General features: G+C 41.3%; 1 protein-coding gene and 1 pseudogene across 39 annotated transcripts in view; both read right to left on the bottom strand.

The window, feature by feature from the left end:
* Positions 1–13,825, bottom strand: part of SENP2 (SUMO specific peptidase 2) — a 50,333-nt gene that overhangs the window by 14,553 nt on the left and 21,955 nt on the right. For 23 of the 39 annotated variants that reach the window (XR_013527177.1, XR_013527179.1, XR_013527180.1 and 20 more), the window contains 6 exons: positions 10,334–10,502; positions 6,866–6,972; positions 4,857–4,951; positions 3,666–3,717; positions 2,931–2,994; positions 1,298–1,474 (listed from right to left, as the gene is read on the bottom strand). Coding sequence is in view for 31 of the 39 variants with exons in the window: in XM_078350427.1 (XP_078206553.1) it covers positions 1,298–1,474; positions 2,931–2,994; positions 3,666–3,717; positions 4,857–4,951; positions 6,866–6,972; positions 10,334–10,502 (664 nt within the window). In the remaining 8 variants the exon portion in view is untranslated. Of the gene's footprint in view, positions 1–1,297; positions 1,520–2,930; positions 2,995–3,665; positions 3,718–4,856; positions 4,952–6,865; positions 6,973–10,333; positions 10,503–13,825 lie in introns of all 39 variants that reach the window. The other 16 variants (XR_013527176.1, XR_013527178.1, XR_013527181.1 and 13 more) reach the window with 1 other exon arrangement.
* LOC144579493 (large ribosomal subunit protein eL15 pseudogene) lies at positions 12,791–13,641 on the bottom strand (annotated as a pseudogene).

The following is a 13,825-nucleotide window of genomic DNA, read 5'->3' as shown; positions in this document are numbered from 1 at the left end:
AATAATGTGGGCCAGGCACGGTGGCTTACACCTGTAATCCCAGCAATTTGGGAGGCTGAGGCAGGCAGATCACGAGGTCAAGAGTTTGAGACCAGCTTGGCCAATATGATGAAACCTGTCTCTACTGAAAAATACAAAAATTAGCCAGGTATGATGGCATGTGCCTGTAGTCCCAGCTACTCGGGAGGCTAAGGCAGGAGAATTGCTGGAACCCAGGAGGCAAAGGTTGCAGTGAGCCGAGATTGTGCCATTGCGCTCCAGCCTCAGCAACGACAGGGTGAAACTCTGTCTCAAAAAAAAAGAATTATGCAGATAAATGCATTATTTAAGACACAAAACTAGATCTATAAATCCACTACAAATTATTTCCCTCTAGGCCAGGCATGGTGCCTCATGCCTGTAATCCTGGCACTTTGGGAGGCCGAGGCAGGTGGATCACCTGAGGTCAGGAGTTTGAGACCTGCCTGACCAACATAGTGAAACCCCATCTCTACTAAAAATAAAAAATTAGCTGGGCATGGTGGTGGGCGCTTGTAGTCCCAGATACTCAGAGGCTGAGGCAGGAGACTTGCTTGAACCCAGGAGGCAGAGGTTGCAGTGAGCCAGGATCGTGCCATTGCACTCCAGCATGGGCAACAACAGCGAAACTCTGTCTCAAAAAAAAAAAAAAAAAAAAAAAATTATTTTCCTCTAAATATTTTTACCACTGCTTCCTCCCACTGCACAGTTTCACTGTTTTATGGATCTCTCTCTCCACCTGCATGCCCAATATAATAGTAAGTATTCAAGAGAGATTCACCTACTAGATTCCTACTGTAGAGGAAGCCAAGATGTGGGTGCATCTTTAAAATAAGAATTTTAACTACCTTCATTCTTTATGTTCTGTAAATTTTTACAATTTTCAGATGCAATAATCAACAAAAGGGACATCTTAGTAAACTATAATCACTTTTTAAAAAATGCAGTGGACTTATTCCTAATTCCAAACCTATGCTATATAACTCACTCAACATATTTGAAGGTTAGAATCTACAAAGAATTTGTTGAATTCCAAGATATGTGATGACTGTGTCGACTCACATTTGCTGAATATCAGTTTGATCCCTTAGGTCACTAACGATCATGCCTCACTAATGATCAGTGTAGCCAAAGTGCATAAATAGATCATGGGCCTGATTTGTTTTCATATATTCATCCTTAGCCTGGAGAAAGTCCTCAAAACAAAACATTCAAGTTTAGAAGTACTGAGGTTATTTAAAGACATGCCTCTTTTTAGGATCAATACAAAGAACAATACCTCTGTAAGTTCAAGGAGATCATCTGTTCTTCTGTCCCTCTCTTTGCCTGAGCAATTCTTTTCCTTTGTCTCAATTATTGACACTTTCCTCCTGAGTAAGCCATTGCTTCCACTGCCCAGGCGGAGTCGGGCTGACACTTCTTCTGATAGGTCAGGCTCCAGCTGGTATCCCCTCCTCTGATCAAAAAAGCATCTACATTCTACTGACATGTTTGATACTTGCTAATATAAACATAGATAACACATGAAATATAAAACTGTCAGTAATATGAAAGAAAAGAGAATTAGCAAATCCCCCAAATGAGTAGATTTATCATATCTGCCTGTCCCTGCAAGGGGAAACAAAAAAACTCCAGACCTAAGATTCACAGGATACCTCAGTTACAAACCATGAAACAGAACACTCGCCACATTCCCTGGAAGGAGCAAAAAAAGTATTTTCAGTTCTCCTATCACAATTAAAAATAGTATGTTTAAAAGATTATTATGAAAGTTTTAAATAGCAAAAAATATGACCCACAATCCCACCACTCAGAACAAATACCTATCTTTATGCTAACTAAACTTGGTTCTAGCTTATCCTTGTAAAAAGTCATTTTATATTATAGAAAATGCACAAAACATTAATGTACCACTTAATTCATTTTTGTAAAATGAACACCTATATAACCACCATTGTGGTTATATAAACAAATAGAATTCTGCCAGCACCCTAAAGCATTATCAGAGATGTATGATTTTTAAGAAATTCTCCATAAAAAGCCATAAAATGTAGGTAAAGTGTTGGTATGGAGATAGGTTCATCTTTCATAAACAAAGGTGGCTACTGTACAGAGGCAAAACTCCAACAACTCAGAAAGAAGAAAAAGGTTGTATATTTTCAATACTTGCCTTTTTTTTTTTAAAGAGACAGAGTCTCGTTCTGTCACTCAAGCTGGAGTGCAGTGGTGTGATCACAGCTCACTGCAGCCTTGACCTCCTGGGCTCAAGCAATCCTCCTGTCTTAGCTTCCCAGGTAGCTGAGACTACAGATGTGTCACCATGCCTGGCTAATTTTTAAATTTTTTGTGGAGACAGTCTCACTATGTTGCCCAGGCTGGTCTCAAACTCCTGGGCTCAAGATCCTCCTGCCTTGGCCTCCCAAAGTTCTGGGATTACAGGCATGAGCCACTGTGCCTGGCTGGCTTGCTGCTTTCTTAAAGAAAACAACAGAAGTAACAATCTAAGTAATATATATATAATTTTTCTTCTTTTTCATTGGTACCAAAACATAAGTTATGTAAGTAAATGGGTATCAAAATTTTTTTTTTTCTTGAGACGGAGTTTCACTCTTGTTGCCCAGGCTGGAGTGCAATGGCAGATTCTCGGCTCACTGCAACCTCCACCTCCTGGGTTCAAGCGATTCTCCTGCCTCAGCCTCCCGAGTAGCTGGAATTACAGGCATGTGCCACAGGCATGCCTGGATAATTTTTTTATTTTTAGTAGAGACAGGGTTTCTACATGTTGGTCAGGCTGGTCTCAAACTCCCGACCTCAGATAATGTCCCGCTTTGGACTCCCAAAGTGTTGGGATTACAGGAGTGAGCCATGCACCTGGCCTATGGATATTAGATTTAACTAGGATTTTTACTTACACTTTCATTTTCAAATCTGAGTCCAACCATCTTTTCTGTATCAGAAATTTTCCCCTTTGTACACCTAAGGAAAATAATTGAGAGATGATAGATTTCTGCTAGATGACTCAAACCTAGCACATCCTAGTTTTAGAAATAAGATTTCATAATCTGCAAATAAAAATTGCCTTTTTATATAATATTCTAAATCAAGAGCCAACAAACTTTTCTGAAAAAGCACAGACAGTATTTTAGGCTTTGCAGGTTTTATGGTCTTGGGCATATCGTGGCAACTCTACCACTGTAATTTAAAAGCAGCCATAGACAGTATGTAAATGAATGTGCACACTTCAACAGAAACGTACTATACAAAAATAGGCAAGCAGACCAGATTTGGCCTATAGGCCATAATTTACAAACTCTGCCATAAACCATCATCCAAAAATCCTAAGGTATGCTGAACTGCCTTTATTGTTCTTATCCTAAAGACACAGACCTCTAGATATCTCCACTAGACCCACACTCCTATCTAAGAATCATGCGATTCTCCCAACCCTGATGCCTGGGAGATAAAGGGCACCCCCCAACCCACCAAGGTAGCGTGGACATCTGACCCAAGAGCTAGCTACCTATCTACTCATATATGCTGACCAACTACCAGAAATGAAAAGAGTTCACAATTCCAAAGAACCACTTACTCACAAATACAGCTGATAAAGAAAATATATATTAAAGTGTAGAATGAACTGAATGTACCTCTTTTCACTTCTCAATGAACACAGAGGTCCCCTTGTTTCAACAAGTCTATCTGTGAGGATGGTAAAGAAAAGATTAAATATTTCCTTCATTAGTGAATAATATAGTTAGAATTTCAGCTTACTGAGTTTCCACAATATCAAGGCAATTCTTCAACAATGAAATGCTACAGTGAATTCCAAAGATACTAGACTCCCTATAAACTAAGTTGCCTAAAAAAATGCCTATATCTCTTTGCTCTTTTTTTTTTTTTTGGAGATGGAGTTTCGCTGTTGTTACCCAGGCTGGAGTGCAATGGCACAATCTCGGCTCACCACAACCTCTGCCTTCTGGGTTCAAGCAATTCTGCCTCAGCCTCCCGAGTAGCTTGGATTACAGGCGCGCACCACCATGCCCAGCTAATTTTTGTATTTTTAATAGAGATGGGGTTTCACCATGTTGACCAGGATGGTCTCGATCTCTTGACCTCGTGATCCACCCACCTCAGCCTCCCAAAGTGCTGGGATTACAGGCTTGAGCCACCGCGCCAAGCTCTTTGCTCTTTAAATATAATCTTTACTATAAACTGAGTGACATCTGCTCATTTGGTAAGCTGTCATTTAGTGGACTGTCAGTGGAGAAATATAAGGAAATTGATATATAAAGAATATAATTCAATTTCAGCTCACAAAATATTTGCTACTATATAGGAGCTTAGGAATAATAATTCAGAGCCATTTTATGAATCTACTTCACCTTGAAACCATTTTTTTACTAAACTCCTAGATAAGCCCCCAGTCAATGCTGTGAGATTTTTTTTTTTTTTCTTTGAGACAGTTTCACTCTGTCACCTAGGCTGGAGTGTAGTGGAGTGATCTCGGCTCACTGCAATCTCCACCTTCCAGGTTCAGGCGATTCTCCTGCTCAGCCTCCTAGGTAGCTGGGATTACAGGCACCCACCACCAGGCCTGGCTGATTTTTGTATTTTTAGTAGAGATGGGGTTTCACCATGTTGGCCAGGCTGGTCTCGAACTCCTGACCTCAGGTGATCCACCTGTCTTGGCCTCCCAAAGTGCTGGGATTACAGGCATGAGCCACCATAAATGCTGCGAGATTTGACAGCATTTTGGTACACCATTTTCTACCTCACATGAACACTCTAACATGAACTAAGGTCAATATATTAAGACAAGGCTAAATCTGGGAACTCACATTGTTTTGGAACAAATTGTGTTGTTTTGACTCCGTGATTTTGCTCTTCCCCCCAGCCTTTGGTCTTTAATGTGTCCATCTGACTTCTTTGAGAACTTAGAAACACAAAAAGTGAGGCATATCAGATACAAAAGCAAAGTCTACCATAATATGCATTATCTCTGTCCAGCAGACTTCTCCAAATAGGGGTTATTGATTACCCTATTATATCAAATTATGACAGAAAGGAAGCAAATATCTGGGACTAGAATAAAAGGAGTCTAATCCTGATTCTAATATTTAAGCCAAGTTACCTATCTTCAAGTTTCTCTATTTGTAAAATCAGAGGTTCTAAATCCTCAGTGACACCTTAACTGAAAAATCTCAGTGTGATAAAACTCAGATTAAATGGACCTGAAACAATACATTACAAGCAGGAACTTTGTTTTGGTATTTTTTTTGAGACGGAGTCTCGCTCTGTTGCCCAGGCTGGAGTGCAGTGGTGTGATCTCCGCTCACTGAAACGTCCACCTTCCAGGTTCAAGCGACTCTCCTGCCTCAGCCTCCCGAACAGCTAGGATTACTGGCGCATGCCACCACACTTGGCTAATTTTTGTATTTTTAGTAGAGATGGGGTTTCACCATATTAGTCAAATCCTGAACCTCAGGTGATCTACCTGACTTGGCCTCCCAAAGCACTGGGATTACAGGTGTGAGCCACTGCGCCCAGCCAAAAGCAGGAACTTTAAAAAGCAAAAATAGTTTGAGAGTTTCACCAATGTGACAAAGCCAAGAGTTCATTAAACATACTGCTGCTTCCAACATGTGGCTTGTCAAAATGCAGAAAAATACTGACATTCTGACTAATCCAAAAGAATTTTTTTAAAAGTTCACAACCAATGATTCTCAATCTGTTATTTCTTCATTCAAAAGCTAGATAGCAGGCCGGGTGCAGTGGCTCACACCTATAATCCTCCCAGCACTCTTGGATGCTAAGGTGGGTGGATTACCTGAGGTTAGGAGGTCGAGACCAGCCTGGTGAAACCATGTCTCTAGTAAAAATACAAAAAATTAGCTGAGCATGGTGGTGGATGCCTGTAATCCCAGCTACTTGGGAGGCTGAGGCAGGAGAACTGCTTGTACCTGGGAGGTAGAGGTTGCAGTGAGCCAAGATTGTGCCATTGCACTCCATTCTGGGCAACAAGAGTGAAACTCCATCTCAAAAATTAAAAGTTAAATAGTATTGTGACTTTTTAACCTTCAATTTGCTATTATATAATTTCTGGGATCCTTGCGTATTTTCATTCCACTTGTTAGAATGACCTAGTGTACCTCAATTCTGAGCTCACAGACTTTTTGTCCTCCTTTCACAGACAAATACAAGGCCAGCTATCACTTCTTTCTGCCACTCTCATCTATTAATATTTGCTCAAATCATTAGAGTATTTAATTAACAAGTCGTATTATAAGGATAATTCTTATGACCTGGGAGACTTTAATCTTGTCTCTAGCGGATTTCCAAATGTGCTAAGATTCAATCTCTATGATGCTGCAGGGACTAGATGTGTCTCATGGGGTGGCGGTGAGGAAGGGGAAAGGAAAAAAGACAAAGAGACCATAAGAAGATGAAGGAGAAAGGAAGGAAGGAAGGGAGATGGGGGAGATGGAGAGATGGGCAGGAGGGGGTGGGGAAGGAGGTAGAGAGTGAGACTATGGGAAACGTATGCTGAGGAGGTTGAAGAAACTCTGCCTCCTGATAGCCCTACCCCAACCAGTGAGCCACTTTGTTATGTAAGAGTTTCAAGTAAAAGTTTACTTGAACAAAGGGTCCTAAAGGTAACAAAAAATTTTACTTTGCAAAACCTCTGTTACATATTACCCATTACTAGATAATCGATATCAAGGCAAATGACAGGGCTAGTTCTCTCAGGGTTAACTTCTTCTTTCAAATAAGACCCTTCCCACCAATACCTTCTCCAAAACAAACAAAAAGTTGTCTAGCAAAGCATTATCTGTTAGCTCATGTTCACCTGTGATAATTTGAAGTCACAGGACATGTGACAGAGTTTCCATGACCACTTTCTTTAAGCCGTTCCAATAACCTTCGGTACTTCTCTCTTTCCTCTTTTTGAACACCCTAAATAAAAGAAAGCATGTTAGATAAGCACCAGCATATTAAACTTATAATTAAAAGACAAAATGTAGACCGTAGATGTGTTTTCTATCCAACACTGTGTCTCTAATATTTCTTTGAATTACTAGCTTTATACACTTTTTAAAAATCAAAAAATCTGGCCTCCTTTGATAAACTGAGTCCACAATCTATAGCTATGTAGGGCTATCTCGTTTAGATGGGCCACTGCTCTCCAGCCCACTTTACTCATGTTATCTGCTGGATTCTGATGGCATCTAGGTTTTTGACAGAACTGGATTGAATAGAATTAAGTTAACTACAAAAAAACCTCAGCAGAAATCATCTGCTTGCATACCAAGAGTATATAGCTTCCAAAGTGAACTGGCCTCACCAACATCACCAGCAACCATCTATGGCCACATTCAAGACACTTTTTCAGCCCTTAAGTTACTTGATCTCTCTTCAGCATTTCACCATGCTGACCTGCCTTGCCTTCCTAGACAATAAGCTCTTCTGATTATTTTTTTCTGTCTCCACTGCAGATTATTCCTTCTACCTATATTATACTAGTGGTTTTGCCTGTGTCTCTTCTTGCACTACACTCCTTCCCTGAATAATCTCATCAGTTCCCTTGATTTAAATAACACCAGTAGGTTAAAGATTCAGAAATGTGTCTCCTCCTCAAAATTCTCATCACCTATATCCACCCTCCAGGAAAGGTTTTCTTGTGGGTTTCACAGGGAGTTTAAACAATATCCAAAACTGGAGTCATCATCCTCCCTGTGAACATAGGGTTATCTTGGTGACACAGAGCGATTCCCAAAACTGAAATCTGGGACTCACACTCTCCTCTCTACTTTATATTACACTTAATCAACAGACACGTCCTTGCTAATACTACCTACCAATATTTCTAGGTGTATTTTCTACATATTCCCCTGTAGATATCTGCTTAGTCTTATTTCTGATTTCTCATCGAAGAGACTGAAATCTTTCACACCTTACCTTAAAACCCCTTTCAGGGCTCCGGTCCATTCCTCTCTCTGCCTGCTTATCGAATAGCAACTATTTATGTATAAGCTCCTAGAGGGCAGGAACCGCATTTCATTTAATCTTGAATTGCTGACAACTAGCACAGTACCTGGGACCCAAATAAGTATTTCTCTGATGAATTAAATTAAACATGTGGCTCAGAAAACTAGTTAGCAAACTGAAATAGCTAATGGTCCTGGGGAGTGCCAGATATAGGAATAATTCTAAATTTTCCTGGAATAAAGGAAATACTCAAAAAGAAAGTGAAAAGATTGACTCTTCATCATGCTGAGTGCTCTGAAATGTGAAGGAAAAAGCAGAGATGCACACCATTTACTTCCCTTCCTTAGTCAGTTATTAAAGTCTGTAAAAAGAAACAAGTTAGGGCTGGGTGGAGTGGCTCACACCTGTAATCCCAGCAGTTTGGGAGGCCGAGGCCAGAGGATTGCTTGAGCCCAGAGTTTGAAACCAGCCTGGGCAACATAGCGAGACCCCATCTCTCCATATAAAAAAATAACTTGGTAAAATTGTTTTTAAAAAGCAAGTTAGACTAATTTAGGTAGCCAAAAAGAATCAAACCTTGGCTGGGTGTGGTGGCTCATGCCTGTAATCCCAGCACTCTGAGAGGCTGAGGCAGGTGGATCACCTGAGGTCAGGAGTTCAAGACCAGCCTGACCAATATGAAGAAAACCTGTCTCTACTAAAAATACAAAATTAGCCAGGAGTGATGGTGCATGCCTGTAATCCCAGCTACTACGGGGGCTGAGGCAGGAGAATCGCTTGAACCTGGTGGGTGGAGGCTGCAGTGAGCCAAGATCACGCCATTGCATTCCAGCCTGGGCAACAAGAGCAAAACCCTGTCTCAAAAACAAACAAAAGCCAGGCGCGGTGGCTCAAGCCTGTAATCCCAGCACTTTGGGAGGCCGAGGCAGGTGGATCACGAGGTCAAGAGCTCAAGACCATCCTGGTCAACATGGTGAAACCCCATCTCTACCAAAAATACAAAAAATTAGCTGGGTATGGTGGTGCGTGCCTGTAATCCCAGCTACTCGGGAGGCTGAGGAAGGAGAATTGCTTGAACCCAGGAGGCGGAGGTTGTGGTGAGCCGAGATCACGCCATTGCACTCCAGCCTGGGTAACAAGAGCAAAACTCCATCTCAAAAAACAAACAAACAAACAAAAACCCTACTAATCTTATCTCTTCCTAATATGACTCCTTTTTCTTTCTTATGATAAAAATAACTACATTTTCAGGTGACAGACAGATGAGAAAAAAAATAAGTACATCTAAATATTGACTAAATTATATCTATATTGAATATCTGTAGGATACATACAGGTATCAGAGGTTACTTGCTAAGTAGTAAACATGGTGATGGAAGCCAGGTATGGAAGAGAGTCTGGGAAACTTAGTCACTGTACATACTTTGGTACCTTTTGAAATATATAACATATGCTTGAACATGGGAGGCAGAGGTTGCAGTGAGCCAAGACTCTGCACTGCACTCCAACATGGGTGCACTCCCGAGTCTCACTCCATCTCAAAAAAAAAAGCAAAAAAGAAATATATAACATAATCGATATATTACTTGTTCCCAAAAATATTCATTAGAAATTCTTTTTAGTCTTATGATTTTTATTACTCAAAAAAGTTTCTTTTTTTTTTTTTTGAGACGGAGTTTCGCTGTTGTTACCCAGACTGGAGTGCAATGGCATGATCTCAGCTCATGGCAACCTCCGCCTCCTGGGTTCAGGCAATTCTCCTGCCTCAGTCTCCCGAGTAGCTGGGACTACAGGCACACACCACCATGCCCAGCTAATTTTTGTATTTTTAGTAGAGACGGGGTTTCACCTTGTTGACCAGGATGGTCTCAATCTCTTGACCTCATGATTCACCCGCCTCAGCCTCCCAAAGTGCTGGGATTATAGGCGTGAGCCACCGCGCCGGGCTAAAAGTTTCATTTTTAAATTTAGCTGTCTGACTCTGTGTCTGTGCCTTCAACACTTTCACAACAATTTTCTGCTCCTTGATAAGCAACATGCTTGATCCTGTCACGAACACATGTGGCACACATGGCCACTACAGGCCCTGCTAATGTGTTCTGGACAATCTCATAAGAACTTTAGGTCTCATAGCATGAACCCCTCAAAGTCTGCCTGGGCAGACGCCACATGCAGATTTTTGGTGCATCTGGGTTTGAGACAGCCTCATTTTGTTAGAGGCTCTATTATAGGAAAACCTGCAGTGATATGTCAAACGTTGAAGCATTCGGAGTTGGTTAGGAAGAGCTGTAAAATATTGTTTTAAAGAAATCAAGCTAAAAAGGCTTACCTCCTCCACAGTACAATGGGGACGCCTCAGACCCTTGCCACTCTCTTCAGAAATCATCTCTGTTACAGTAGGTTCCTGAGGTTTCCACATAAAAGAACTCTCTGGATTACCTTTGCTATGGCGACGGCCACCTGGTCTTCTATTATAGCCTTCTGAATTCAAAGTAAAACTGAGCAACGGAAAAAAAGAAAAAGCTCATCACCAAGCTGCTTAAATTGCTAGAATCTAAGCTCCCAGACCATCCTGAGATTAGGTTGCCTTAGGTCACGCTTGCTCCTGGCAAGTCAGACAACTATAATTGTGCAAGAGTTAGATCTATCTCTGCAGCACATGGCACCCAGCATTCCACTATGGAATGTCTGTTTCTAATCACTAGAGCAGCCACACAAAGAAAGCCTCTGCCTTCCTCTTCATGCCCATTTCCAACCCCAACTCTAGATTCAGCTCCCCTACTGCACATACCCCTTCTGATACCTCATTTTTCCTTTAGTCACTTGGAACCACTGAAATTAATTATTGGTGTGATTATTTGCTTAACGTCTATACTCCACACTAAACTTTAAATTCCATGAAAAGACATTACATCTTTCACCACTATATCTTAGTACAGGGTCTACGCCAAAAAGGCACTCAATAAATATCTGCTGAATGCTAAATTAATAAATGCTAAAGGAACTGAAGCCTGGAGTTCCTACCCAGTCACAGTTGCTGGTGACAAAATCTGCCTTTCCTGCCATTACCAACAATGTGACAAACTGACAGCACCCACCTCCTTCCTTGAGGGATGCTTTTGAAATGAATACCACTAATGTGGTATTTCTAAAAAAAAAAAAAAAAAAGTCATAATCTGAAACAAATCATCAGTAAATATCAAACAAAATTAAAATATTAATGTCACTGAACACAAAGAAAGGGCAAGGAGTAGTTGCAGAATAAAGTAGATCAAAAATACATGAAAACTGGCCGGGTGCGGTGGCTCAGCCTGTAATCCCAGCACTTTGGGAGGCTGAGGCGGGCGGATCACGAGGTCAAGAGATCGAGACCATCCTGATCAACATGGTCAATCCCCGTCTCTACTAAAAAACAAAAATTAGCTGGGCATGGTGGCGCGTGCCTGTAATCCCAGCTACTCAGGAGGCTGAGGCAGGAGAATTGCCTGAACCCAGGAGGCGGAGGTTGCGGTGAGCCGAGATCGTGCCATGGCACTCCAGCCTGGGTAACAAGAGTGAAACTCCGTCTCAAAAAAAAAAAAAAATACATGAAAACTATGCACAATACACAATCCTACACTGGATCCTGTATCAGGAAAAAGAAAAAGCTGTACGAGAGAAATTTAAATAAGACCTGTAGATTATATAATAGCATTGTATCAATGTTAATTTTCCTGATATTGGTAATCTATAAGCATGTAAGTGAATGCCCTCATTCTTAAGAAATAGGCCAGGTGCTGTGGCTCAGCCTGTAACCCAGCACTTTGGGAGGCCAAGGTGGGCACATCATGAGGTCAACAGATCGAGACCATCCTGGCTAACCGCATCTTTACTAAAAATACAAAAAATTAGCCAGGCATGCTGGCAGGCGCCTGTAGTCCCAGCTACGCAGGAGGCTGAGGCAGGAGAATCACTTGCAACCGGGAGGTGGAGGTTGCAATGAGCCGAGATCGGGCCACTGCACTCCAACCAGGGTGACAGAGCGAGACCCCCCGTCTCAGAAAAAAGAAAAAAAAAGGAAAGAAAAAAAGAGACTTGACCAGGTGCAGTGGCTCAAGCCGGTAATTACAGCACCTTAGGAGTCTAAAGTGGGTGGATCACCAGATCAGGAGTTCAAGATCAGCCTGGTCAACATGGTGAAACCCCATCCCTACTAAAAATACAAAAATTAGCTGGACGTGGTGGCATGCACCTGTAGTCCTAGCTACTCGGGAGGCTGAGGCAGGAGTCGCTTGAATCCAGGAGGGGGAGGCTGCAGTGAACTGAGATTGTGACACTGCACTCCAGCCTGGTGACAAAGAGAGACTCCGTCTCAAAAAAAAAAAAAAAAAAAAGAAAGAAAGAAAGAAACAGACTCAAATATTTAGGATTAAAGGGGCATGAATCAAAGACTCCCAAATGGTTCAAAACAGTATGTATGTCAGTATGTATGTATGAGAGAGAATGAAAAAGCAAATGTAGCAGAATGACAACTGGTGAATCTAGGTCAGGTTATTCACCTGATAGAGCTTCAAAATATATAAGCCAAATAACATGGAGCAAAAATTAACTAAGCTGAAGGAGAAATAGACAAAGCCATAATTATGGTAGAAAACTCAATTCCTCATCCATTGATCAATAAAAAAGTCAACAGAAAAATCACTAACACCTGTAAAACATTATCAACCAACCTGACCTGACATTTAGGTCATTCTACCCAACAATAGCAGAATACACTCAAGTGCACATGGACCATCATCCAACTGGTCACACTCTAGGCCATAAAACAAATATTAACAAAATGAAAAGAAATGAAATCATGCAAAGCATATTCTCACTTTTTTTCTTTTCACTGTCTTAAATTGTTTATTAGGTATGAATTTTACAAACTTTACTTTTATTAGCAGTAGCGGTGGAGCTGGAGAGTACTGCGCCTTCTCCAAGCTACCTGGCGAGAACCACCAATAGTGTGGTGAAACTTAAGGCCCTTTTCAAGGCCACGACTCTTTGGGCCTGCAGATGTCAGCCCATGCATCTCCCTGTGCTTGTGGACTGGTTTGGTGATCCATTGGGTGTCAGGATTTTTTCTGATAGCTTTATGGAATGGATCAATGAGAATAACCTCAAAAAATCTGTATGTGGAATCTTCACCAACCCAGTAAGAATTCAGGCCTCTTAAAGCCCCATAGTGGCATCCAGCTCACTCCTCTGCAACAGACAGAAGGCTTCGAGCAAACTTTAGCTGGTTTATACCATGATGGACAGGCTTGCTGTAAGTTGCACCCCTAGGAAGTGAGTGTTTTCGGCCACCACAGCAAACGCGAATCCTATACATAACATAACCTTGCTTAGCCTTGTAGCCCAGTTGGTGTGATTTATCAGGCCGGGTGGGGCGGGGACCCTCAGAAGAAATGCATTACATCAGACTGCTTCTTTCTCCATAGCTCCTGGATGTGCTTGTATGCACCCATCTTGGGTTATCTGATGGCTGTTGCCAGACGGAAAAACAACAAAGCATATTCTCTAACCATAATAGAAGTAAACTAGAAATCAATAACAGAAAGATATCTGCAAAGTCCCAATATTTGGAAATTAAACAACATATTTCTATCTTTCTAAATTACAAGTCAAAGAGGAAGTAAAACAGAAACTGGAAAATATTTTTATTTACTTATTTATTTTATTGTATTATTATTATTATTATTTTGAGATGGATCGCACTGTGTTGCCCAGGCTGGAGTACAGTGGCCTGATCTCGGCTCACTGCAACCTCTGCCTTCTGGGTTCAAGTGATTGTTCTGCC

The sequence above is a fragment of the Callithrix jacchus genome, chromosome 15 (genome assembly GCF_049354715.1).
Source record: "Callithrix jacchus isolate 240 chromosome 15, calJac240_pri, whole genome shotgun sequence".
NCBI classification, from domain to species: domain Eukaryota; kingdom Metazoa; phylum Chordata; class Mammalia; order Primates; family Cebidae; genus Callithrix; species Callithrix jacchus.
This window is presented reverse-complemented; position numbering and strand designations above follow the sequence as displayed.